General features: G+C 34.3%; 1 protein-coding gene across 2 annotated transcripts in view; it reads right to left on the bottom strand.

Annotated features, from left to right (window-relative positions):
* The window catches only part of SLC30A7 (solute carrier family 30 (zinc transporter), member 7), a 69,505-nt gene that overhangs the window by 18,226 nt on the left and 26,771 nt on the right, over positions 1-24,508 (bottom strand). For both annotated transcript variants that reach the window (XM_012654917.1, XM_012654918.1), the window contains one exon: positions 23,150-23,285. In XM_012654917.1, coding sequence (XP_012510371.1) covers positions 23,150-23,285 — 136 coding nt within the window. The remainder of the gene's footprint in view (positions 1-23,149; positions 23,286-24,508) is intronic.

Here is a 24,508-nt window from a genome sequence, read left to right as displayed (position 1 = left end):
AATTATTAAGCACCTACTACTATATGCTTGACATTAGATTTTCTAGAACCAGATGGGAACTTACTCTGGAGTTGTGAAAATAGAAGCCTAGATCACCAAAGTAACTTGCCTAAGGATACAACTTGCCTAAGGATACAACTAATGAGCAGGAGAGCTCATTAACAGACCAGGTCTTTCGACTACAAGTTCAGTTTTGAAAAGTTCAAGTTAATAAACATTTATTATATGCCTACCACGTGCCAAGCATGTGCCAGATACTGGAAATAAAGAGATAAATACTACACAATATCTTACTTCAAAGAAATTTATAACTTTGTTTTTAAAAGCCTATAGAGAAGGCAATGGAAATCGGGCAACAAACTTATTTAGGACCCACCATTTAGAAGAAGGCATATATGGATTTAAAACAACTATAGATTATGCCTATATCCATTTTCATTTTCCATTAACTTTTGGTGAATGGTTTTCTTTATTGGTGTGCTAATAACTTACTTTTAAATATATCTTTAAAAATGAATGGGAGGAAAAAAAGGAATAGAAGAGGCATGCATAGTATAGGCAAAGAAATTACTTAAGCAATAGCTATGAAATATCTTTTCCAAACCACTTTTAAAATATTTATCATTTTAGAATGGTTAGGCTTAGTCTAATTTCCCCCCCAAGGAGCTAAAACACAGTAAGTAAGAGATGGTGAGTCCCATCTATAATAGTTCTTGAGGAGATCAGCCCTAAAACATTAAGGACATTCCCTTAGGCAGTCCTATAGTTCCTTAATAAGTCACCCAGAAGAATCATCTACAGACTTACCCAAATCTTTGTTCAAATTTATATGTGTATATTCCATGTGTGTAGTCTCCCAAAATCTGCTATTCTCTGCCACCACTTTTGTAAAAAAGAATCCAATACTTCCCCTTTCCTCCTAAAATTCACTTTAACATGAGGTCCTTACTTTGAGGATTCTAGAACTGGTAAAGAAGTTCCATGATCACAGATAATACCTTATTAGAATTAAAAGGGGATTTAGAGATCACAAATTTTAACACTCAATTTAAGAACCATATGCAGATAAATATTTTTTTTTTATTTCAGCATATTATGGGGGTACAGATGTTTAGGTTACGTAAGTTGCCCTTACCCCCACTTCCCCCAAGTCCGAGCTTCGAGCATGTCCATCCCTCAGATGGTGCACATCGCACTCTTTGTGTATGCATATACCCGTCCTCTCCTCCACCCCCCACCCGACATACAATAAATGTTATTGTTATATGTGCACTTATGTGTTGATCAGCTAATACCAATTTGATGGTGAGTATATGTGGTGCTTGTTTTTCCATTCTTGGGATACTTCACTTAGTAGAATGTGTTCTAGCTCCATCCAGGAGAATACAAGAGGTGCTATATCATCACTGTTTCTTAAAGCTGAATAGTACTCCATGGTATACATATACCACATTTTATTAATCCACTCAGGTATTGATGGACACTTAGGTTGTTTCCACATCTTTGCAATTGTGAATTGTGCTGCTATAAACATTTGGGTGAGGTGTCTTTTTCATAGAGTGTCTTTTGTTCTTTTGGGTAGATGCCCAGTGATGGGACTGCTGGATCAAATGGTAGCTCTACTTGTATCTCTTTAAGGTATCTCCACATTGCTTTCCACAGAGGTTGCACTAGTTTGCAGTTCCACCAGCAGTGTATGAGTGTTCCTATCTCTCCGCATCCACACCAACATTTATTGTTTCCGGACTTTTTGATAAAGGCCATTCTCACTGGAGATAAGTGATATCTCATTGTGGTTTTGATTTGCATTTCCCTGATGATTAGAGATGTTGAGCATTTTTTCATATGTTTTTTGGCCATTATTCTGTCTTCTTTTGAAAAGTTTTTGTTCATATCCTTTGCCTACTTTTTGATAGGGTTGTTTGATTAAATATTTTAATAAAATTATGTTAGAAGCAAATGTGTATTTTAAAATAACTAAATATAAGACAACATAACTGATATAAGGAAATAAAATAGTGCATTTCTTTTTTTAAGTAAGGGTCAATTGTGGTTTTAACTGATTTGGCTATGCTATGAAATTCGGAATGGTTGCTTTCTTAGGTAGAATTTTAATAAAATGTTTACATTCAACAGCAGCAAGTATTTCAACAAAGCAAATGGGTAAGTCACACTAATTTTCTCCAATAGCAATTTTAAAATAGTGTAAGGATTTCAATTGTAGAAGCTATAACTAGGTAATAAAACTGTGATGGCGAAAAAGTACCTGCTAAATCACATGGTCAGATACAATTTAGAACCAAGGTCAATTTCTATAATAATTTTGAGGGTAATAAAAATATAAAAGAAACCTGGAGAAACTCTAGTTTTTGACTTTTAAAATTGTGTTTAGCTCAGGAGTTTGTGTCCATATTTTTCTGATTAACTATCATAATGGGGAATCATAAAACAGATTTTAGCCTGGATCTATCTAGCCATAATGAAAGGATATGTAGAAAAAGACAGGCTTAGCAAATTCCTCACTGAGCTAAGACTTAGAGCTGCATCCAAACCCAAAAAGTAAGCATTTGGAAACAATTAGAGGTTCACTTCTGGTTGACTAACTCAATTCTAGCTTTCACAATGAAACACCATTTTCCTATCATATATAAAAAGAGATGAGTCATTAGGTATGAGTTTACCAGTAAAATAGGGTAATGATTTTATTCTTCAAAAAGTGAATGTAAATGAAATTTATAATCATACAATTATAAACATAAAATTGATTTGAAAGCTTTAACCTTAAATATTAACAGATTAAATGAGCGACAATTATTATTCTTTACTGCCAGTAACTTTGCAAATGAAAATATATTCAAATCTTACTTCAGAAGCAGCTTTTTAGTGAAAGAGCCTCACCATTTCAACGGTAAATAAAATTATCTAGCAGTAATTATAAACAAAACAAACAAAAGAAAAAGGCATATGTTATGAAAATTTTTGAAGAACCGACTAATGGCAATCATGTTTAACAATAAAAAATTTCAGAGAGTTAAAACTATTACTTAGATTTGAGAATACACATCAAGTAATAATTAAAACGTGATTATTGATTCATCTTTATGAATTGGCTTATGGACTAAATCCTCTTCATATTATCAGTAGTACTGATAATCTACAAACATGAGAAAGAAAACTATATTTTTAAAAATAAATTTGAAGGTCTGGTATATGTCACAGACTCAAAAATTTTTAGTGGACAAAAAAGCCAAAGAAAATTGACCCATAATTATAATGCAATCAACATTTAAATTAAATATTAGTAACATTTGCATAAATATAATTAATCCATAGTGATAGATAATTACCTATTAATCTAGAATTTCATAAGCCTAGTATAGAACAGATAACCCAAAATCATACCACCTGAGATTGTGGCTTACTCTGTAATTATACCGAGTCTCTAAAACTTACGGTTCAAATCAATGAACGTTTACAGAGTTCCTACTTTACTCACTAATAGGGATAATAAGATACCCTAAGGTACTCCAGGAACTTGGAGCCAGAATGATGAAAAGGTCGCCCTTTTCCTTAAGCTTCTGGAACTTAGTTATAACACCTAATGTAGCCGGTCTTTGGAACAGGAAAACACCACTGTATGTCAAGTTAGTAAATAATTAGTAACGTCTTTGTTTAGATAGCACTTAATAGTTTTAAAAGTGCTTTCATAAAATTTTCTAATTTGATCCTCACAACAACCTTAAGAAAGTGCTGGAATCACAGAATATCAGATGGAGGCAAGACGGTAAGAGATCATTTAGGCCAACTCCCTCATTTTACAGATGAGGAAACCAACTCAGAGAGGCTCCTTGTTAAACACTGTTAGAGGCAGACGTGGCTGTGACCGCCAAGGCCAAAGCCCCTGCACACACTGCAGCATCTCAGCATGGTTCGGTCCTCCACAGTCAAGGTCAGGCCGCGTTCAGTTTACTCCCCGTGCCCGCATGGTGGTTGGAACGTAGTAAGCGCTTAACATACGCCTGCTGAAAGTATTATTTATGTGAAAATTTCAAGTGCTAGTAGAAGACTATTGGAATATGAAAGAGCCTTCCTTTGACATGGCTTTCAACACTTCACAGTAATAGCTAAATAGCAAAATACTAAAGAGCTTTCCAATTCAGTCACATACAAAAAAGAACCTCTAATATTTATTAGAAGGCAAAGCATCTTATCCTCATTCAAACGTAGATGAGAACGAATTATATTTCGGCAGAACAATCAGCATTCTCAATTTTGAATGTGCAATTTATTACCTTAATGAGCACTCTTATCTTCATTTTCATGAAAAAGAAACTAAAATCACACCAGCAGTGTAAGTAAAAAGTAAATCTTAAAATGGGAAGAGACAATGAAATCAATGAAGTAAGAGGGCAAAAAGCTGCAGAAAATATACACAGCCTTGGCAGAGGTTAGGCAGGAAAAGATTCATATGATTTGTATTAAATATGGTTAACATTTGTATTAAAATGTTAACGAGACTTGGAGGACCCTCCCTACTCCCTCTGTAACAGACTGAAAGAAGTGGCCAGGCCAGGTGGACACAGGCAGGAGATGAAGCTCTGTAGGGAAATCTGCATTTTAAAAAGTATAGAAGTAAGGAGACAGGACCCTGTTTAGGAAAATCAGATGGGACAACAAGAGATTTATTAAGACAACAAAATCAAATTAACTACCATTTAGGTAACTTCAGAGATCACAAGTTTTAGCCTAGAACAAAAACGTCTTATGGTCAGCAAGAAAAACCCAAGAGGATTGGGAACAAAGTGCTAATTAATCTCTAGGTTCAACTGGCTATTAGGAATCCGATATAAACTATATCTACTAGTTTAAGATAAAAAACGGTATACTTATAACCGATACAATCTCAATGGTGTTCAGACATCATCATTTCCTCACAATGTAGTCATAGAGCTTTGCCTCTTAATGGCTGAATGTTGCTCTGAAGAAATCCAGCATCCAGGAAGGATACCACAGAAAAGCAGAAAGGGGCATCACCAAAAGTGTTGTGACTCCTTTGCCCTCTTAAATGACGGAGGTAGAACCTATCTAGGGTTTGGTTTGGTGCCTGGCCCATCATAATCAGTGGAGTGGTAAGATGCACCTTTCCAAGTAGCCAGGAATTAGTTGTTCCAAAGTTCCAGGGCAGATTACAATGAACTGTATTTCTTTCATTCTTTTCTTCTTTTTTTTTCTTTCTCTCTCTCTCTTCTCATTTGATGGATACATGAATAAGAGTCAGTTAACATGAAACAAGAGCATTTCACAATAGTAAAAGAAGACTACATTTAAGTGGATTGTGTCTACTTTCTCAACAGCCCTGCTGTAGGAAGGCTGGCAGGCAGGTAGGCAATTAACACTTACACTTCCTATTTGGCAGGTGCTGTTCAAGACTTTATACAAATGAATTCACACACAACAAACTACAAGGTAGGTATTATTTTCACCCCCACTTAAAAAGTGAAAAACTGAGGATGGAGAGGCTAAGTGACTTGTGCAAGGCAGTCACACAGCTACAAGTAAAAGCAGGATTTGAACCGAGGCAGTTCAGCTGCATGGTGAATGCTCTTAACCGGTCTGTGATATTGCCCCTAATGAAGTCATGAAAGTGGTTTGCTGGCTCTCCCAAAGTACCTTTGCTTACAGGAAAGTCCTGACTGTAGGAGAAGCTCATCTTCAAAGTATATAGGAGGCCTGGACCACAGAGAGAAATGAAAAAGCTCAGGAAAATATGAACAGTAAAAATGACCCGAGAGGACCTTGGCAAGAGACAAATAGCTAACAATGTGAAAGTTTTCCACCATCTAAGAGCTGACTGGTATAGTCAAATGATATACCAGAAACAAATCCCTGACACCTAATTTCCATTCTGGGGCCATACTCAGTGCTGACTTCCAAAGCCACATGTCTGCTAGTAGCAAACCTAACATATGAAATAAAAAACAAAGAAAATCCTGATCTGTTTCTCCAAAATAAATTTTTAAAAATATCACTGCAAGAATATTCATATATATTTATTGAATATCTCAAAGTAGATTTCTAATTGCTACATTACACTAGATGCTGACTACATTAAAATATTTAGTTGTTGAGGTACAAGTAGAAATCATGTTTTCAAGGGATTAATTAAGCAAAAGAACAGAGTGATTTAAGTGCAGGCTGTAGCTAGTGGTGGAGAGTTTGAAATTAATTACACACAAATTAAGAGTGAACACTAAAACTGAAGAACCAAAAGGGGCTGAATTTTCTTTCTTTTTGCAGCAAATAAGAATTAAAAAATCTTACTATGCTCTCCACCTTTTTTGATTTACTTTTGGTTTTTATTGAAGGGCTAAAAATATTGATGATTCCAAGGTCAAAAGTATATTAAAAAATATATTTTAGTCTCATTTTTAATCCCTTCCTTCTCACTAGAGATACCTATATTTATATTTGTTTTTAGTCCATTCTGCCAGTGTCTCTTTGCAAAATTATATGAAAATACATGTAGATTATATGTGTATCTCTTCTCTTTCTTATATAAAAGGTAGCAGTGCTTTTATGTAACTTATTCTATACACCTAGATATGGTGTGCTACATATTAACTGCCATCTTATTTTCTTAATACCGTATCTTGAAAATCACACCACGTTACCATATAAAGATTATCCTTATTCTTTTTTTGGGGGGGGGTTGCATAGGACTCCCTTATTGATAGTATGATATTGTAAAATATATATTTGATCTTCCACCCCATTTCCTGACGTATAACTCCTAAAATCCTTGTAATCTCCAAAGTGATGTCTTTTTGTATGCTAATGAGTTGACTGATACCTGGCAGCCTTCTGGTAGCTTCAGAATGGAGGCTGGTCATCTGAAAGATCAAGGCAGGATCAGAGCATTGGGACTTTCAGCCCTACCTCCAACCTCCAGGGAAGAGAATGGGGATGAAGGTTAAGTGGATTGCCAATGGCCAATGGTCAATAGTTCAATCAATCATGCCTACACAATGAAGCCTCCATAAAAACCGAAAAGGAAAGGGTTTGGGGGAGTTTGTGACTTGATTCTATCTAACAGAACATGGCAAAGATAAAGGGAATTTGTAGATGTAATTAAGGTCCCAAATTAGTCAATTTTCAATAAATCCAAAGCAAGATTATTCTGGGTAGGCCTGAGTCAATCAGATGTGTGCCCTTAAAGGAGGGACTAGAGCCCTCCCTGAGGCGAGATGCTCTCCTGCTGATCCTGGAAAGGTAAGCCACTATGAGTTACACAGCTGTAGCAAATTAATTCTGCCAATAACCACATAAGTTTGTGAGACAATCCTGAGCCTCAGATGAGACCATGACCCGGCCAACACATTGGGGATAGCCTAGTGAGGCCCTGAGCAGAGAAGCCAGCTGCCCTGTGCCCAGACTCTTGAACATGGAAACTGCAAGATACTAAATGAGTGTTGTTTTAAGCTGATAAAATTGTGGTGATTTGTTATGCAGCAGTAGAAAACTAATGCATATGCAAATTCTCCAGTTTATTTGAAGGAAACAAGTAAGTTTAATGGAGTGTGATAGATGCTATAACAGAAGTGTTTAGGGTACAAAATAAAAAAGTTAATTCTATATGGTACTGTCAAAACAGGCTTCACAAAAGAGATGCCCTTTGAGCTGAATTTCACAAGAGGTATGCAAAGAATAGACATTAACTCCCTATCAAAATACCGATGACTTTTATTCCAGAAACATAAAAAGCCATCTTAAAATTCATATAGAATCTCGAGAAACCCCAAATAGTCAAAACAATCTTTAAAAAGAACAAGTTTGGAGATTCATAGCTCCTGATTTCAAAACTTACTACAAAGAAACAGAAACAAAAATTGTGTGGTACTGACATGAAGACAGACAAATAGACCACTGGAACAAAATAGAGGGCCCCAAAATAAACCCTCACATATGGTTAAATGATTTTCAACAGGGATGTCAAGACCTTTCAATGGGGAAAGAACAGTCTTTTCAACAAATGGTGATGGTAAAACTGGATAGCCACATGTCAGACACTCATACCATCTACAAAATTTAATTCAGAATGAATCGAAGATCTAAACATAAGACCAAAAACTAGAAAACTCTTAGAGAAAACATAGGGGAAAAGCTTCATGACATCAGATGTGACAATAATAGCTTGGATATCACACCAAAAGCATAGGCAACAGAAGAAAAAACAGATAAACTGTACTACATCAAAACTAAGGCAACCCACAGAATGGGAGAAAAATATGTGCAAATAATATATCTGATAAAGAGTTAACATCCCGAATATATAAAGAACACCCACAACTCAACAACAAAAAAAACAAACAATCCAATTAAAAATGGGCAAAGTACTTGAACAGAAGTTTCTCTAAAGAAGATATACAAAATAACCAATAAGTATAAGAAAAAATGGTCAACATCACTAATCATTAGGGGAATGCAATTAAAACAAGATACTGCCTCACACCCATTAGGATGGTTATTATTTTAAAAACAAACAGAAAAATAACAGGTTTTAGCAAGTATGTGGAGAAATTAGAAACCTCGGACATTGTTGGTAAATGTGTAAAATGGTGTGGCAGCTATGGACAATAGTACGGCAGTTTCTCAAAAAATTAGAAGTAGAATTACCATACGATCCAACAATACCACTTTTGGGTATATACTCAAAAGAACTGAAAGCAGGTACCTGAAGAGATATTTGTATGTTCATGTTCATAGCAGTATTATTCACAACAGCCAAAAGATGGAAGCAATTCAGGTATCCCCTAATAAATGAATGGATCAACAAAATGTGGTATACAATATATATAATACACACAACAGAATATTATCCAGTCTTAAAAAGGAAATTCTGATACATGCTTCAACACGAATGAACCTGAGGACATTATTGTAAGTGAAATAAACCAGTCACAAAAGAACAAATACTGTATGATTGCACTTTTATAAGGTATCAATTATATATGTCACAAATTCATATCTGATCAAGATAGAAAGTAGAATAGTGGTTGCCAGGGGCTAAGGCACAGGAGCAATGGGAGCTATTGTTTAATGGGTACAGAGTTTTAGTCCTACAAGATGAAAAGAATTCTATGGATGGATAGTGGTGATGGTAGCACAAAAATGTGAATACACTTAATGCCACTGAACTGTTAACAATGGCTAATATGTTAAGTTTATCTGTATTTTACCACAATTTAAAAAAGGTATATATTAGCAGTAAAGATTTTCCAAGGAGAAGATACTTGGTGCACAGAGATATAGAGGCATAAGCTAACCTAACACGTTCTAAAAAGTGCAAGCGGTTAGGTACCATGGAAATTTAGTTCAGGAGTCTTCATACTAGTGTACATATAGGAGTATAAACTACATCCCACATCTGGGGACACCAATCACAGCAAAATACCCGAGGGGATACCCAGAGACTTTCCAAAAGATGTTGGGAATCGTTGTAAGAGAATAAAATACCGGATCCTCCACTTTCGCAGGTATTCATTCCTAAAACTGACCAGACTGACACAATTTGTCTAGTAAGCAGTTCTCTATTGCTCTCCTCCTATTTCACAATTACCCTTCACCATAGTGAAAAGAAAAGCATGTATTTAACCCATCCTAAATATTACTATGGTAAACTGTGCCAGGAAAATCTTTGGTGTAGCAAAAAAAGAAAAAAAGCCAATTTAAAATATTGGTATCTGATAAGCCTTTATTGAAAGCAACATAAACCTGAGGTATAGTTTTGTGCCGTCCATCTTATATAATTCCTGTTAAGGGCAAAGAATAATATTAGAAACAAGGTATTCTGGCCCACATTAGGAATGTTCTAGGTTCAGACATATTGTAAAGGAGGATGACTAAAGTGATGATAGTTTAATAATCTCACCTCTACTGTCCCCTAAATATTGACAAAGAATGTATCATTTCTTAGAAAAGTCCCATGAAACTTTTGCCAAACAACAGTAAAAACCTGTAACTCTTGCAATGTCACTAAAAAAAATTTTTTATATTAGAAATGGGGTCTTGCTATGTTGTCCAGGCTGCACTTGAACTCCTAGGCTCAAGTGATCCTCCTGCCTCAGCCTCCCAAGTAGCTAGAACTACAGGCATGTGCCACCACACTCAGCTTGCAATGTCATTTATTTATATGCTATACAGACCTTAAAATAAAGCTACTAAGTTTTTTAATAAAAGAAAGCTGGGAATATTAGTTTTAAAAAGTAATCACTTTGAAGAATTTCAAGATATTATCAATGTTGGTTTTAGAAACCTCATATAAAGTATTATTGCTTACTATGATGGTTAAGAAATCATATTTGATAGTCATCATATGCAGTGTACAGGTAGATAGCAAAAAAAAGTTAAGATGCCAAGTCTATTGCTATAACTCAATTAATTCCCTATTCAGATACCACTCTACTTGATAAAATGTATAAAATGGCAGAAGACATAGTTCACCAGATTGTGGCAAAAATTGTGATAGATAAAATATATCCTCAACATACTGATAAATCCAGAGGTGTTTCCAATCATTTCTAGTAAATTATTATATCAGCTATTACAGCAACAATGAAAAAATGGCATTAGTAACATAACTTTGGTATGCAAAAACTTGCCTAGGAATATAACCTGTGAAGAAATTTTCAAAACTTTGGATACTTTCATTCCAGATTTTGAGCAACACTGGGAACCTGCAATAACGTGGCATAAAAAAGTAGGTTTATTGTTCATGTCTATGCTTTAAGCCCTATTTTAATTTGGAAACACTTTTATTCAAAAACAAAAAAAACTCAAAAAACTAGCTTTGGTTACTGAAAAGCTTAAACTGACTTGTACAGAGCCTTGGATGTCTCTATTAAAAAGGTATTAAAATTCACAGCTTTAAAAAGTGCTATGTGAGGAATCCAGATTCTGATGCGGTCAAAAGTAAGATGGTGGTCACGGGGATGAGTATTAATACTTTTGTATTAAGTGAAATATCTAAAGAATGGAAAAACAAACACCACGTGTACTCTCCATTAACTCATGGACTGCCACACTAGGAAAAAAACATTTTTTTTCCCTGGGGCCACAGTGTTTTATACCGATCCTTTCTAATTTGTTATTTTTATTGTTTCTATGTGTGAGTTATATGCAATGCAATCCACAGTTTTAGAATTAAATTATCAATATTAATTGTAGCAATAAGAACATCAACAAGTAAGATTTTCGGGTACCCACTGCAAGGGTTTTGCTTCAAGAGGCCCAGGGCTCAAAACTAGCCTGAGTTAAATACAACTCACACAGCAGTCTTAATGTGTTAAATTGGAACAGATCAGCATTTATGTACACAGATGGAAGTAAAACTCAATGGAAATTGTGCAGGTGGAAGAGGGGAGAAGGGGATGGGTGAAATCATACCTAATGGGTACAATGTACACTATCTGGTGATGGGCACACTTATAACTGACTCAGGCATTACAAAAGCAATTCATGTAACCAAAACATTTGTACCCCCATAGTATTCTGGGGAAAAAAAAAGACGTATATAGCATTGAAAAAAACAGAATAAGGAGTATCATTTAATAATGAATATCCACGTAAATCTAACAGCTATTATAAAGTTTTGTTTCTTATGTTACATGAATTTTAATAAAATATCTAGGTTGAGATATAGTAATTTCCATAGTTCTCATAGTGGGCCATTTGTCTTATCTTTGTGTGACTGATACAACACTTAATGTTTATTAAACCCATAAAATCTTTAGCTTCAAAAAAAACACAAAGAAAAATGAAGTAAGACTTTCTTTAACAGAAAGGACTTTTGACAGTCTGATTTGACTGATTAGGCTGACAATGAAAACTAGCTTTTACAGTTAGGTTATATAGAGGATATTTCCATAAATCAAATGAGCTAAATCTGCAGTGTTAAGTTTTGATTAAAATATATTAAACACAAGTAATTTAAAGTTTCAAATATGAGCTACAAATAGAAAATCACAGCACTGGATGCTCTGAATTACAGGCATAAATTAACAATTGAGCAGCTTCTTACACAAGTATATAGCACGTTCTGTAGGCAGTAACAGATTTTTATTTACTTTTAACATTGATTAACATTTCCCCAGCGATCCTGAGAAGGTCAATAAAATATGAAACACGCAAAATGCTAAGCAAAATATGCATCCCTACTGAATTGAGTCCTGCTTCTCCCATTTACATGACGATAGTTTGAATAATTTCTCAGGGAAATATTCTATCTCAGCACGTTAAGAATATGTAACTTCTGACTTCCTTATTTTTTTTTTTACCATAATATGAATATATCTAAGTGGTTAATCTAGGTAAAAGAGCAAAGAAAGATGACAGTCCTACATTCTTACAGGTTGTAACCTAAATGGCTCCTGACTGCCTCTAGTTAAATCTACGATGTCTAATTAGTTTCTACCTTCTAGGAATCTTTGTTTTCAGGTTCTGATAACTCTCTTTCTATCTTTAAGGTAGGCTACAGTCTGCGAATTCTAACTTTCCATTATTAGTCTTGGCTTTTAACATGTTAAAGGTATCACGTGTAAACACTCCATGAAGAGGTACTTAATGATACAACCATGAAAATTAGAATAGAGTCCAAAATCTACACTTGAGGAAATAGAAGGTCCAGAAAGTTAAATGGCACAGAGCCAAGACTATGAACCAAGCCTCTTGATTCCTGACCTAAGCCACCAGAATTCCACAAATATTACTGTATACAAAGCACAATGACAAAGCTGAACAATACTCAGTCCTATTCTCACGCACTGGCACATATGTATATGCAGATAGAGATAACACTACTATATATAGTGCCATCATTTAAGGAAACAATAACTTGATAAATTTAGAGGTATAAACAAATAGTTTAGGAATGGAAGAAAAAGCTTCATGAAAGAATCAGCATTAGAGTTGTGCCTTAAAGAATTATTAGGAATGTGACAGGAAACAGATTAAAGCTAAAATAAAGGGTGATATGATATACAGAACTGCTATGGAAAAAAAACACTGGCTTGAAAGCCAGGTTAGAGGCAGATAACAGAGCACTTAGATCATAGTATTTATTCTGTAAGCAGAGATAAGGCATCAACAGTTTTAGAAGAGGGAGCCCTCGATCAAATTACCATTTATACTCAGACTGTGCCTCGTTCAGTTTTATAGTCTAGCTCTGCATTGTTTTTATTTACATACAGGGCTATCTCTCATACTACTTGTGAGATCTTTGTATTCTGCTTCTCTAGAACACTGCACCACATTCCCAATAAATTTCCTTAATTCAAAAATGAACCTACACAAACCAAGTACTTCCACGGTATAAGATAGTAAGGCATAAATAAAAGGGAGAAGAAAAAGGAAAAAAATTTGATTTGATTTTTAATCAAAGAACTGTACATGTATGCCATCATTAGATTTTAAATTACCACTTATATATATATGTCGTTATACCATTAATTTATTTATTTTCATTTTTTGTAACAGAAATATAAATTGCAAACCACAAAATAGACATGCTAAAGTTTCTTATTAGACTAACAGCTCTAACAATTTTTGTGGGTAAAGCAATAATATTCTGATACTGAAATTTTTCCTTCATTTTAGCTTTTATATTTCAATAAAGTCAATGATAAAATATCCAATATTTCCTTAGAAAAGCAACAGTTTAAATATACCAACAACAAAAAATGGTAGGTTTAGACTGAAAGCAGAAATAGCATACTCTGCTGTTTGACCATAAATTTTCCTTTTAATAAAATAAGTATAAAAGTTATCTTAACACAGTTACTGATTTCCCTTTAAGAATCAAATTAAAGTCAAAGTTATTCTTCTGTTTCTTTTATTAAAATTCAATAAGCAGCTCTTCTTATTTGGCATTTTGTAGAGTTTTTGGCTTTAGGATAAGGAAAGAAATACAGTGTGCTTAATGTTTAAAAAGGAGATAAATACATGTCAACAATGGATTCCCGAATAACTCAGATTAGAAGATGGTATCTCAGAACACTTTAACTCCAGTTAAAGTGAATTCTAATTTATAAATTGGTTGCATTTTATGGTATTTTTGAGTGGCTATTTGAAAATCACCATTTTCCCACAGGAAACAATGCAAAAAGTTCTCAGGCTCTACAGGAGATACTTTAATCAGAGCATAGTGCCAAACTCTGGTACTAAACCATGGTAACTGAGTGGTAAAATCTTTTTAAAGAAAAAATTCAGTGAGTTTCAAATGAGAACATGCAAAACACAACCCCATCCAGTACTGCAATCCTAATAACCAAAAAACCTACCACCTCTACACTGGCCAGGAGATGACACCTCTGGAATAAACCAACCATCTGCTAGAACTAGCAATTGCAACCTTTGAAGGCATTGACAATTAAGGCATATTTATGAATTTGTGTGTGTGTGTGTGTGTGTGTAGTGGCAGAGGGGAAGAAATGAGTAGAGATCTTAAGTCAGGAATATTTCAATATATTTATGGGGGTTTATTGGTGGTTATGAGAACTGTATTAATGCCTGTATCCTCAAAACCTAATGAAGTATCAGGGACAAAGCAGGTGTTTCAATAAAAGCTACTGAATTTTTGTTAAATGATACTCTTACATAATTTGGTTCTTACATTCAAAATTCTTTGCAGCATTACAGCACTTGTTCTGTTCCTTCCAATATTTCCAAGACCCTCTGCAAGCCTTTCTGAACTAGGGTTCCTCATTGGAACCACAGACTACACAAAATGATCTGAACGACTATTTCTCAATTCCCCCAAGGATAGTACATAGCCAGTACTTTTCTAGATGCATAGGTGAGAAGTTAATAATTCCACACAAATGGATGCCTTACGGCTGAGGTCCCCAACCCCAGGGCCAGTCCGCAGCCTGTTAGGGACCTGGCAGGCAGAGCTCCGCCACCCGCTAGCCCCCACCACTCAGTGGAAAAACTGTCTTCCATGAAACTTACAAAATGAGGGGTTAAGGGGGGGCCCACAGCAGGAGGTGAGTGGCAGGCAAGCCAAGCTTCATCTGTATTTACAGCCACTCCCCATGGCTCACATCACTGCCTGAGCTTCACCTCCACCTCCCCCAGGAAAAACTGTCTTCCATGAAACCAGTCCCTGGTGCCAGGGGACTGCTGCTGTGGTATTAGGGCATTCTCTCTCAGAATGCCAGTTGAGAAAGGCTGTTAGACTAATTGGTATTTATAAGTACTCTACGATGGTTTTATATATGATTTAAAAAGATACTACGCAATAATGTTCCCATATGTTCCATTTTAGAATAGGGGTACATATAAATGCAGCACATTGAAAATCTTGGCACACTGTTTACCTTTTTCTCAGTCCCCAAAAGTACAGTTCATGAATTATAGCCACTTGAAAGGCAAACCACAAAGGAAATTGTTAGGGAACACCCAAAAACATTTTTGAAAAAAATAAAATCTCTAAAATTTCTCATATATGACTATATGAAGTTATGATAGCTTCTTAAACGTTAAAAATGCTTATGTTTTACTTAATATAGGCCACAAATAATTATCTATTTAACCACAAAATCAATAAGATTTACCAAAATCAGTATATGGTCCAAATCCTGTATTCATGAATAATGATGATTATTTATAATTTAACATTTCTAATTTACACTTCTGTTTCCATTAGCATATATTCTTTCTATTTCATCTTTATTTATGACGTTTATTTGTCATTTATAAAGGCTATACCTTAGTCTGTCTCTAAAAATTGTTTTTTTCTTCAATATGACAAGAAATTATATATTATTCAAAAACCTTTTGTGCCTAATGAAAAGACTTTCTTGTGGTTAAAAAGCTTTTCTTTGTATTTACAAATAATGATGGTAAAAAAAAAGTACAAAGCACTACAAGATGGTAACTGGTGAGTGGCAGACAACTGGTTAGAAAAAAAACAATCTAGCAAGGATTCAGAAATACTACACCAGTACCAAGAGGATTTTTCTGTACTATGTTTATATTTTTTATTTTCCACCATACACAGATATCCCTTTTATTTAAATGAATAAAAATATCAAACTACAGATCTATGTAAATGGCATCATTTTTAAATTGCAGTGAGCTTCAAAGCTACAACTTATTCTTCAGATTTCTGCATTCTAAGTTATGAATTCATTTCCATTCCAATTCACCTTACTAATGGGAAAAAAAGTAGCAAAACTACTCTGAAAATCTTATAGGAACTATATTTTCAGAAAATTACACTCTCACTGTTAAACTCAATCTCTTGCTTTTCATTCAGAAACAAAATTCATCACAGGACAACCCAGTTTTACCCAGAAATTTTTATCACCCTTTGCCTGCATTAGAAAATGCTGAGAGACAAACTGTCTTTTTCTAAGAAATCACTTTCACTGAGGAAGTGAAAATGGAACATTGGGCAGCCTAGAAGGGACAGACATATGGATTCCAGGGCATGTTTTCAATTGAGCAACATTAATCCCAGACAATATATACAGTGCTATGACTTCTCTTGTTCTTGGTGAATTGCAAATACTGTGTGTGTGTGTGTGTGTGTGTGTGTGTGTGTGTGTGTATACACATATATATGTATGAATTAAGGGTAGGGAAAATTACTTCTTTATACTCTATTTTGTTGAATCCTTAAGAGTTTTCATCTATTTCCTAAAATTAGCTTTGGCGAATTAGGCAAACTCTTAATCAATTTGAAAGACTTCTCAGAGTATTTCTCAGAAATACTTCTCCTTGCAAATATTTCATTATCAGATGAACATTTAAGTAAATTCAGTTTGCTTTCTTAACAACAACAAAAAAAGACTGAGCTGGAATTTCTTTATTTTGTACTTGGAGGTAATTTTTTTTTCTTCCCCTAAAAAAATTTATGCTTTTAAAAGATATAAGTCAGAAATGTTGGTTTACCTTAGGAAAATTAGGCAAGAAGCATAATTTAAAAATTATACGACCCAGAGAGATCCAATTAGCATTCAGGGACATACATACATTACAGTTTCCCCCTCATACATGTAAAGAAAAATATATATTTTAGATATGGACCTTTTATAAGAAAGAATCATTCTTATGTGTTGCTCCACATCTTTACCATTTATTGTCATTGAATTTAAGTCTTTACTACTCAACAAATCATCCAAAACTTTATTGACTTAAAATAATGACTATACTATCACTTTTCATCTGGAACCTGTGAATGCTCTCATGCTGACCAAGCTTAATAATCAAAACATATAGTAGAAGCTCAGTAATTTTTTAAAATATGCCTAAAAATGACTGTAAAGAAATATTGTTAACAGTGATTACATGGCCAAGGGTGTTGTGATACTGAATAATTTTTCTCTACTTTTTTATACTTTCAGTATTTTCCAAATTTTCTATAATGGCCATATATTACTTTTATAATCAGAAAAAGCTAAAAATTTTTTCTTAGAATATAATTTTATGTATATAATACAAACAAAACATTATGAAAAACAAAATAAAACATAACAAGAAGCTCAGAATAAAAAAAAATCAAAAAGAAAACCCACAAAAATATGAACATGAGTATCTTGGCTGGTAAAACAATGGGTTATATTTGCCTTCTTTTTCTATATTTTATCATTTCTTTGTCAACATAATTATTTTCAGAGTTTTTAAAAACTACTTTTAAATATGCGATTTTCATTAAGTCTTCAGCCTCTTCTCTAACTAATCAAAGCATGTTCACGCTCTGTCCGAAAACTGGGCTTTACCCAAGGGCACTGTCTTCCCTAGAGTGCAGCTGAGAAGTGCTATTTTCTCTTCTATGCTCTAAGCACTACTGGGGCTTGTGGTGAGGTGTATTGTTCCTCTTTGCTTATTGCTACTACTTCCTGATCACGTTCCTCCTACTTCTCCCCCAAACACAGTTCACTTAAGGCCCATGCCACCAGATTATTCCACTTCTATCCATCTTGATTACCAGTGTTACAATCCTTGATTGTTCCCCTTCAGTTACTAAAGAGTTCAGGAACAGGCTTCTTATCTTTCCACTTCTACCCTTTTCATTAGTCTTGATTTTAATGTCTATGGGAACAATCCAACACCTGGCCTCTATATGATGAGCTTATCCTCAGCTCTATGATCATACCTTCGACCTAAGATCTTAACGTCAAGCATCTCACAATCTGCAGAACCCTTCCTGTTTCTGGATCACTTCCCCTAATACTTCCACTCTAATACTTCTTCAGAAGTTCCAATCCACTGACCCTATCACTTTTTTTGGTGAGCATGTATCATTACCATTAAATCTAACTTTTTCTGCCTTGTTCCTTTCTCATAGTCAGTACTCACCTGACAAAACCCCAAACCTGTTAAATCTAACTCTCTGTCTATTCCATACCTTTTACCAAGTAGCTGAACAAGACTGAAGAAAAACATACAACTGTGTTGGTTGTTTTCACTTTAAATTCATGACCACAAACCTCAAAGTGGGCCCTCAATGTTGCCAGGCAATCACATTGCTCCCCTTTATAGCAAAGGCTTTGAAAGCGAGTTGACAGTGGTTGCTATTACCATTTCCTCCCCTCCCATACACGCAAGAAGCTACTCTCATCAGGCTTTCATTCTCGTCCCTCTTTGGAGCGTCTGGTCTAAGTTACTGATTATCAGTCCAAGTAACGTTTAACAAGATTGATTATTCCTTCTGTTTGAGACACTTTCTCTACATGGATTCTAAAAGAATACGTGCTTGTGTTGTGTCTTTCTTCCCACTTCCCTGGCCATTCCACTTTACCCTTTTCTTTGCTGTATTTCCTCCTGACCTCCTCCAGGGCTCAGTCCTCAGGCTTCTTCTCCTCTATCAGTATTCATTCTCTGGGCAAACTCACCCAATCTCACAGCTTTAAATAACATATGTAAGTTGATGACACCCAGATTTGTATCTTCCACCCCAACCTGTTCCCTGAACTTTAGAGAGGTAGATACATAATTACATGTCTATCACTCTGCCCTGTTCATTGTACTCCAGCTACACTGCCTTTCTTGCTGTTCCTCAAACACGTCAGGTATGTTCTCTGCCGCAAGTGTTTACACTCGAAGTTCCCTCTGACAGGGATGCTCTTCCTCTAACAGTCCCATGCCCCTCCCCTTCATCATTCAAGTCTCTGCTCAAATGTCACCTTACACAGAAGATTTTCCAAGCCCTTCTAAAATAGTATCTCCTTACCTCACTGTATAGCACTTTTTACCAATTGATATTACACTATCTATTTGCATATTCATTTGTCTCTCCCATTAAAATAAAAGCTCCATGAGGATAGGGTATTTGCCTATGTTGTTTATTGCCTGGCATAGAATGGGCACTAAAGCATTTGATTTTAAATGATTTTAAATATTTTTAAGATACATTAAAGTTTTCTGTTATCTCCAAAGGGTGAGATTATGAGAACATTTCAATACATAAATTATACATTTCAGTAATGTTTGAAATTTTTATAATCAGCATGTATTACTTTGGTTATCAGGAAAAAAAGAGCAAATAATAAAAATATTAAAGCTTAACAATAATAAAAAGGAATCCAATTATATGACCTAAAACCATATATTTCTATAAGCTACTGAAAAAAGTCTTATAAATAGGTCAGTAGGACCTAGACAAGGATGACAAATAGGTTTCACCTTGGAAGCTGACTGTAGTTGGCTAGTTGTGGCTGCCTGAAGCACTATAGTGAAAGGGACTCTGAAGCTAAATCAGTTTTAGCAGGAAGGACTACCATATGGAGGGATATTTTCCAGGAAAATGGAAGGAGTAGGAATGCTGGAGAGATGATTCCCACTCCATGACTTTAAGTCTACATGTGGGGCTGGGCACAGTGGCTCATGCCTGTAATCTTAGCACTTTGGGAGGCTGAGGCGGCAGGATCGCGTGAGGGGGAATTCTAGACCAGCTCAGGCAAGAGTGAGACCCAGTCTCCAAAAAAAAAAAAAAACTTACATGTGGACTATTTTCGACCCTTTATGTTCAACTGACTGCTCCCAAGAATCCCATATGTATATATTCTTTACCTATTAATATTCGAAATCTCCATATAAATGACTAATGAGAGATCTCAAACTTACCACAACCAAAACAGAACTTTTCATCTGCAGTATCCTCCAAGAGCAGACAAAATCATTATTCTTCTCCCAGACTTGTCTCTTCCAGTAACAATGCCTTCATTGACTCAGTTGCCCAGGTAAAAACTCTAGGATTCAGCCTTGATTGCCTTTTTTCACTCCAACCCTGACCCATACATTCATATCCACGAGCAAATCTTGTTAGCTCTATCCCAAAGCATTTTCTAATTTTATCTGCTTCTCTCCGTCTCTAAGATTAGTATCTTAGACCAAGCCACCATGGCCTCTCACCTAGTCTAACTAGCTTCCTAGTTGGTCTGCCTGTTTGCACTCATGCCCCCTATTAATCTATTAATATTACCCACACAGCAGCCAAAATCACTTCTAAAAATATAAACCAAATAACATCACACCCTTAATGTTCCCACTGCACTTGGAATAAAATCCAAACTCCTAATCCTGGGCAATTTTCCCAAGCGGATTTCTCGAACTTTATCTCAAACCATTATTCTCTTACTCCTTATGCTTCAGCCATACTGGCCTCCTTTCAGTGCCAAAGCTATCTGCACCAAATGGCTTTTATATTAGTTGCTCTCTAGACTAAAATGCTCTTCCTCTGACAAGCTCTCCTGTGACATTCAGATCTCAGCGTAAAGGCCCCCTCTTCAGAAGTCTTCCCTTACCACTCAATTTAAAGTGGCAACTCAGTCACTATCACATAATCCTATCTTAACTCTGTAAAATATTAATAACTATTTGATATTTGAGTGGTTTATTTACTAATTTGTTGTCTCTCTCCCCTATTACAATATAGAATCAAAACAGTAGGGATCCTGTCTTTTTCACCACCCTGGTGAGAGGGCCTACTTAATAAATATTTGGTGAAGATGATTTGTGCAGTTTTTTAAACGTGTGTTACATTAAGTAAATGAAAAGTTTTCTTTATGTTTGTTTGTTTATTTATTTACTTATATTGGTGGGAAAAAATGAATGAGAATCGAACTAAGTAAGAATTCCCTGTTTGGAATTAGAGAAAGTAATTCTGACGTTGAAAAAAACATGACTTCATTTGATATACCAACTTTTTTGCCAGGCAGAATTAGGTGCTGACTTCACAACAATGAAAAAATAGTTTGCCCTTACGGAGCTTGAGAGAGAAAATAAAACAGGCTATTTCAATGTAGTAAGTAAATGCCATGAAAGGGTACTGTAGCAGAAGGTGCTATAGGTACATTTAACCCAGCCTGGGAGGTGGAGAATCAGGAAATGCTTCCTGAAAAAGTGGCATTTAAATGGAATCTGATCTGAAGATGAGTAGTGATACATACACAAGTGTGTGTTGATGGGGAAGGGGTGGGGGTGTGGGGAGGAACGTGCAAAGTGTATGAGTATTTTGTATAGAGACAATGTGAGCAAAACCTAGAATCCAGAGAACTCATAACATATTTAGGAAACTGACCATAATTTACCATGGCTGGGGAGCAAAGTATGAATTGAGAAGTATTGGGAGAGAGACTGAAGAGGTCAACAGGGGTAATATCATGAAGTCCTATTTAGGAGTTTGCACTTGATCCTGAGGGTAAGAGTCACTGAAGGATTTAAAGCAAAATAATTTTTATATGTAACATAATCCTTATTAAAGAAAGATAATGTTAGCTAGTGTAAAGAGTTTAGAGGGAGACAAATCAACTTGGAGATTGTTATAGTTTTCCAGGCAAGACATAATAGTAGCCAGATTAGAATACTAATAGTGGAGACAAAGAAAAGTAAATACTAAGATCCTACTCTAAGAATTGTGAGAAGTAACTAAGAATTATAATACATTAACAAAATGAAATGAACACTGAAAACACAAATAGTTATAGTTCTAAGAGTGAACAAATCTATCAAAAGTTAAGTTTCATAGAATATGGGAGATCTAAGCTGAACTTTCAAGGAAGTATGGTAAAATTTCCAAAGAAGAAATGGTATTCCAAACTTTACGTAAGACTTATATAGCAGAGTTACTTCCTTACACAAATTATTTGAAAAAATTAAAAAATAATTGGCATGTTTAAAATATATACCCCACTTTTTAGGCAGAAACTGAAAAAATCTCTGTTTATGATTAATTTCAACGTTACAATTTCATCATAATCCATTAAATCTACTTCAGTCAACTACAAACTATAAAAATCACCATAGTCTGACCTCTAGTGGGTCTTTGTTATCATTACAACTAAAGTTTTACTGACAGTAAAATCATGCAGAAAAATACATAAAAATAGTCCACTCAAGACATATGCAGTGTATTTGAAAAATTTTAAGTAACTAAAGACTTTAAAATAAAGGAACATATTGGTTCCTTTATTATTCTGATAAAAATTAAATCAATAATAAAACACATCTCAGGGTATAATACTTAAGAGATAATAACTATACAGTCTAATAAGCAAAAATTTACTGAGAATTTATACACCTACACACATATATACCTTTACATATACATTGGCACTATGATAGGCAATAGAAAGGTAAAGAGCTAAGAGGCAGATGCTTCCTCAAGAACTTTATAATCAAAACAGGGCGACAGACATAAATTTATTTCAGTAAGCAGTTTTATAAGATTTCTGCAATAATAATGTGATTTTATAATTAAAAAGTTCTACTAGAAAAGATTTTGACATTCTTTTGCATTTGATAATGCAAAATATAGATGTCAAAAGAATAATATTCTACCTATAGTTAATACATTTTATACTTCTAATATTTTACTGTATAGATAGTGTTGGATTCAAGAAAATTACTACTGATTTGAATTATGACTAAAAAGTTTAATTGCCAAATACCAAAAAGAAACATCAAATTCTAGGCAAGAAAGAAATGGCAAATGCAGAAAAAATACGAAGATGAAAAAAGAATCTATATAGGAATTTCTGAAATACCAAAGGAAAAGCAATATAATAATTTGTATTTTAGACCTGTAATTTAAAAAACATATTTATCACCTATCTTTCATTTTAATATTTGAAAGTAACATAACACTTACCTTATAACTATAAGCATGGCTATAAGGATCGAACAGATAGGATCTGCTATCATTAGGCCAAAATTTTGCATCATGATGGCAGAGGCAATTACACCAATGCTCCCAAGTGTATCTGCTAGAATGTGTAAAAATACACCTAGAAATAAAACATAATAAGAATGAAAATCATATCTTCTGGTTAAAGTACAAATATTTCTTAGAACTATACTTAGTTTTATATTAAAAACTAAATATTAAATTGAAAAACCAGTAAGCATGTATATTTACTGTTTAGTAAATATGAAACAGTACATTTATAATCTGAATAATCTTTTCTTTTTCAAATCAACAGGGGTTAAAATACCTGACTAGTAAATTATACTTGCTCTTCATGATATAATATAAATGAAGAAGTAGAGAAACAAATTGATTTCAAAAACTGCAAACATTCATCTCTAACTAAAAGAGTCCAAAAGTTAATCAATAATTTGTTAGGGGAAGGAGACTGCATTAGATAAAACAACTGGTCAAGAAAACATTGTAACCACAAATACATGTACATACAGAGCCCTCTGCTGGTGATTAAAATTAATACCATTTGGGACTAGAATTTTCTATGGACCATGAAATTCTATCCTGATATAATTATTAATTACCCTAAGGTAAGGTTTTATTACCTAAATAAGTTACATACCACACTCAAATTCAATGTAAAAGAAAGCAGGGATCTGAATATTTTTAAATAAATATTAAAATACGTTAACCTTTTAATAATTAAAGATTAAATTGTTAGGATACTGATATTCTAACTGCCTAAGAACCTAGATGTAATATTAATTTTTAACAAGTGACACTTGCTTGAAACATCATTAAGTGTCAAGAACTAAGTTTCATGCACTATATTTTCTGAAGAGACTCAACTAAGACAATAAATTATTAGGCATTTAGATCTTCAATAGGTAAAATTTACTATACAGCAAAACATTGTCTCTCAAACTTTAACCATACCTTGCTAAAAATAGAATATTCTTCTAACATCAACTACCCTATCTGAAAATAAATAACTAGTGTGTAAAAAGCATTTAAGTACTTTAGAAATACTTATTTTTTTCTTTTTTATTATTTACTGGACAATAAAAGGTAAACTATAATTATTTTTAGGCATAGAAATACAGATTTACTTAAACAAAAAAACTTTTCTAGTAATTTAAAAACTATTAATGAGCCCAATCAAATCCTGCATTCTAGTATCTGATACTTAAATTCATCTACTGTACAATTACGTATCAAATATTATACCAAATGTAACTCATCCCTCACTACCTACATATATTTTTTTCATTTACATAGAGTTTTGACTTATTACAATCATTCTTCAAT

The sequence above is a fragment of the Propithecus coquereli genome, unplaced genomic scaffold (genome assembly GCF_000956105.1).
Source record: "Propithecus coquereli isolate 6110/MARCELLA unplaced genomic scaffold, Pcoq_1.0 Scaffold45, whole genome shotgun sequence".
In the NCBI taxonomy this organism is placed as follows: domain Eukaryota; kingdom Metazoa; phylum Chordata; class Mammalia; order Primates; family Indriidae; genus Propithecus; species Propithecus coquereli.
The sequence above is the reverse complement of the archived record's forward strand: the minus strand, read 5'-3'. Positions and strand labels throughout refer to the sequence as shown.